General features: G+C 45.8%; 1 protein-coding gene across 1 annotated transcript in view; it reads right to left on the reverse strand.

Moving 5' to 3' along the window:
• Positions 1-3,255, reverse strand: part of LOC103912850 (cytosolic phospholipase A2 beta-like) — a gene marked incomplete at its 5' end in the record, with an annotated part of 88,765 nt that overhangs the window by 6,683 nt on the left and 78,827 nt on the right. The window contains 2 exons of the mRNA XM_009319256.1: positions 2,406-2,592; positions 3,139-3,254. Coding sequence (XP_009317531.1) covers positions 2,406-2,592; positions 3,139-3,254 — 303 coding nt within the window. The remainder of the gene's footprint in view (positions 1-2,405; positions 2,593-3,138; position 3,255) is intronic.

Consider the following 3,255-nt stretch of genomic DNA (forward strand, 5'->3'; position numbering starts at 1 on the left):
ACCACCACATCTCCCACCAGTCCTTCTCTGTTTGTAAACAGGAGGTCAAGCGAGGCACCTCCCCTGGTAGGCTCACTTACCAGCTGTGTCAGGAAGTTGTCTTCCACACACTCCAGGAACCTCCTAGACTGCTTCCTTTCTGCCGTGTTATATTTCCAGCAGATGTCCGGGAAGTTGAAGTCCCCCACGAGAACAAGGGCCAGCGATCGAGACACCTCCGCTAGCCGCTTGTAGAACGCTTCATCAGCCTCTTCATCCTGGTTGGGTGGTCTATAACAGACTCCCAGCAGGATATCTGCCTCGTTGGCCTTCCCCCTCATCCTTACCCATAAACACTCAACCGTATCATCATCACAGTCGTTAAGCTCTATACAATCGAAACACTCCCTAACATACAGAGCCACCCCGCCGCCTCTCCTTCCTCGCCTGTCCCTTCTGAAGAGTCTATAGCCATCAGGTTTTACCTGCTAGCCACTGCTCAATGGCCATATCTCAGTGCGCATTGCCATTTGGACCATCTCCAGCCTCCACCTAACAAGCCTAGTTCCCTCTACTCGGTATCTCCTCTGTTCATCCATAGTTTCCAAACGTGATTTTATTGGTGTATCTCTTACTGCACATATTCTCTGAGCATTGGTGAATGTCATAGCAGAAAATGAGCTTTACTTAACCTGTTTTGTTGCTGTTCATAACCTTCCCCTAATGTTCCCTCAGACGCATCCATTTTGCTGTGGTCCCAGCACCACAATATAATTTTGGGTAAAGCTGGAAGAAGGGTGAATGCTCTGTCTGCTGTGTTGAGCAGTAGTGAGGGAGAGCAGAAGTTCCCCATGGCCTGATAACTCAAAAGGTGGTGTGTGAGATACTTCAGGGTTCGTTGCTGTAAGCTCCAGCATGGAGGAAGATCTCAGGTTAAGGAAGTCAGACAGCAGAGGCACCAACAAGATACTGCCTGTCTGATTCTTGCAGAGTATCCCACAAGCTGTTGGAAAAACCTAGTCTATACTGAGGCTCTCATGTTCTAACATGGCCTTTGCTGCTTCATGCCTGCATTCAAAGACAACACCTGAGGGCAGACCCCACTGCCCAGGGCCTGCTGGGCCTCCGCGCAGAACCAACCAAATTGCATATGTCCCCATAGCAAAGCCATGTCTGTTGTTGAATTCCCTGGAGAAGGGGAGGAAGGATATGAGCTGTGTTACCTGGGAAACTTAGGGTCTTGCTGTCTGTTAATCATGTGCACAGGGCTGCCAAACTCATGTGCAAAGCTCTTTAGCAAGTACAGGACAAGGCCCTTCTCTGTGAGCTAATACAGGCTTGTGTACACCACAGACTAATACAGCTTTTCTGGCAGCTCTTTCTATTCACTGTCTTTTAGTAAAGGAAGTAACCTCCTTCTCCCACAATGCTCATACCAACACCATATAATGGCTAGGCCAAGGTAGGACGATCAGTATCTTTTGTGCTTCCTACCCTTACATCAACTAAACATTGCATCCCCTCCACCTCCTACTATTTATTTTTCTGAACATGTTCACAACAGAATTACTTGACCCAGCTGTTAGCAGCCATGTGCCCATTCCTTCTGCTCTGACTCCTGGGCCACAAACATCATTCTTATTATTGCTGGAGAGACTTGCTAATTCTCTCCATCTAGATGGTGGTTGGCACAAAGGCATGAGCATGTGGAAGAAGCAACCAGTGCCCAGCCTGCTTGCTTACTGCTAGGTCTTAAATTGATAGGGGGAAGATGAGGGAAGAAGCAGTTGGCAGATGTTCTCTGTCTCTTCTAGATTGAGGAGGAATTCTGGCCCTACCTTTTCCCCAACATCTTACCATTGCAAATGCTGTCTTCTCCAGTATGCCTTGCAGTGTGAGTTGTGGCTTAAAGCCTTGTTCTGTCCTGTGTCTTACTCAACATCACTGAGTCTGCTGTGGTTTGCTAACCTGCCTCTTGAGCAGTACGTGGAGGCTAATCAGTAGAGACAGGGACTTGCCTCAACTACCTCTGTCGCATCATGGTTTACTGGATGAGAGATACAATTTCACTCTGTGTATGGGAAACATAATCCCGATTTTGGTGAGAAGATTAACATGACTAGGTTAACAGGAGAAGAGTTGACACCTCCTTCTCCTCTCTTGGAGAGGAAACTCGTGCACTTTGAGCTGAATGCAATAACCTAAACCTGTCCTGACAGATGAGTGGGCATGCTCATTCATAGCCTAATGGAAAAGGCAAATATACGTGTATGATTGTGATGGGTAGGGGACAGGATGGTCTCACTCACACAAAGGCTGTGCCCTTGCTTAAAATTATTGCTACGAAGGACAAATAAGATCCGTGCTGTGGAAAGACAGATGGCCCGAACTCAACTAGAAAGTATAGTTTTGTTGACTGAACTTACCAGGCTCCTTGAATTCCTTGAAGGTGTCATTCACCAGGGGGAAATGGATTACTATGGGTGCTCTGGGGTCCTCTGCATCTGAGAACACGTAACATTCCTTTGGGTTCTTCTCTTCTTCTTTACTTAGCTCCACTTTGGGGAATGGGATCTTTTGTATCTTGCAATATTTGTATGTCATCTCTAATTGCTGTGGAAACAGAATGTCATTGCCTTAAAGCTAACACTAAGACAAAAATCAGGTTTATTGAGGTATCACAGAAATATTATGGCAACTTAATTCAGTCCATAGAATCACTCTGCAATGAATGTGTAGTCCAAAGTAGCCACAGTATAACCCTACTTTCTGCCACCACTCACCACAAGTCAGAAGATGCTTCTTATCACCCTATAATGTTTTTTACAGCTAGAGGGAATGACCAAAAGCCACACTTAGAATTTGTCATGAGGACAGACCAGGAGAGATCAAGGTCATGTCTCCAGCAACCAATTGTTACTGCAATTCCCTGAGGATCCTAGGAAGTGTATGCTGCAATCCACTACAGAGAAAAGAGCCTAACAGTTTCTACAGTTCTGGTCTTGAAGGAAGTTTCTTTCCTCCTCCAAGATATGGTGACTGGTTTGCTCTTGAGTATATGATCAAGACTTAGACAGCCACTTACTTACTTAAAGGTTTTAATAACACAAGAAGAGTTTTACCAGGGCTGCAAGGAGCAGAGCATGTTAATCTTCTCACCTTGAACACATTCCCCAAACCATAATCAAGTGAGATAATGACATCTACATTCCTCTCTGGCTTGAAAAGTGCTGCACCACTGGTGTTGATGAAATAGCCAACATCTATCAGGCAAAG

This window comes from Pygoscelis adeliae, unplaced genomic scaffold (assembly GCF_000699105.1).
Source record: "Pygoscelis adeliae isolate BGI_AS28 unplaced genomic scaffold, ASM69910v1 Scaffold22, whole genome shotgun sequence".
NCBI classification, from domain to species: Eukaryota; Metazoa; Chordata; class Aves; order Sphenisciformes; family Spheniscidae; genus Pygoscelis; species Pygoscelis adeliae.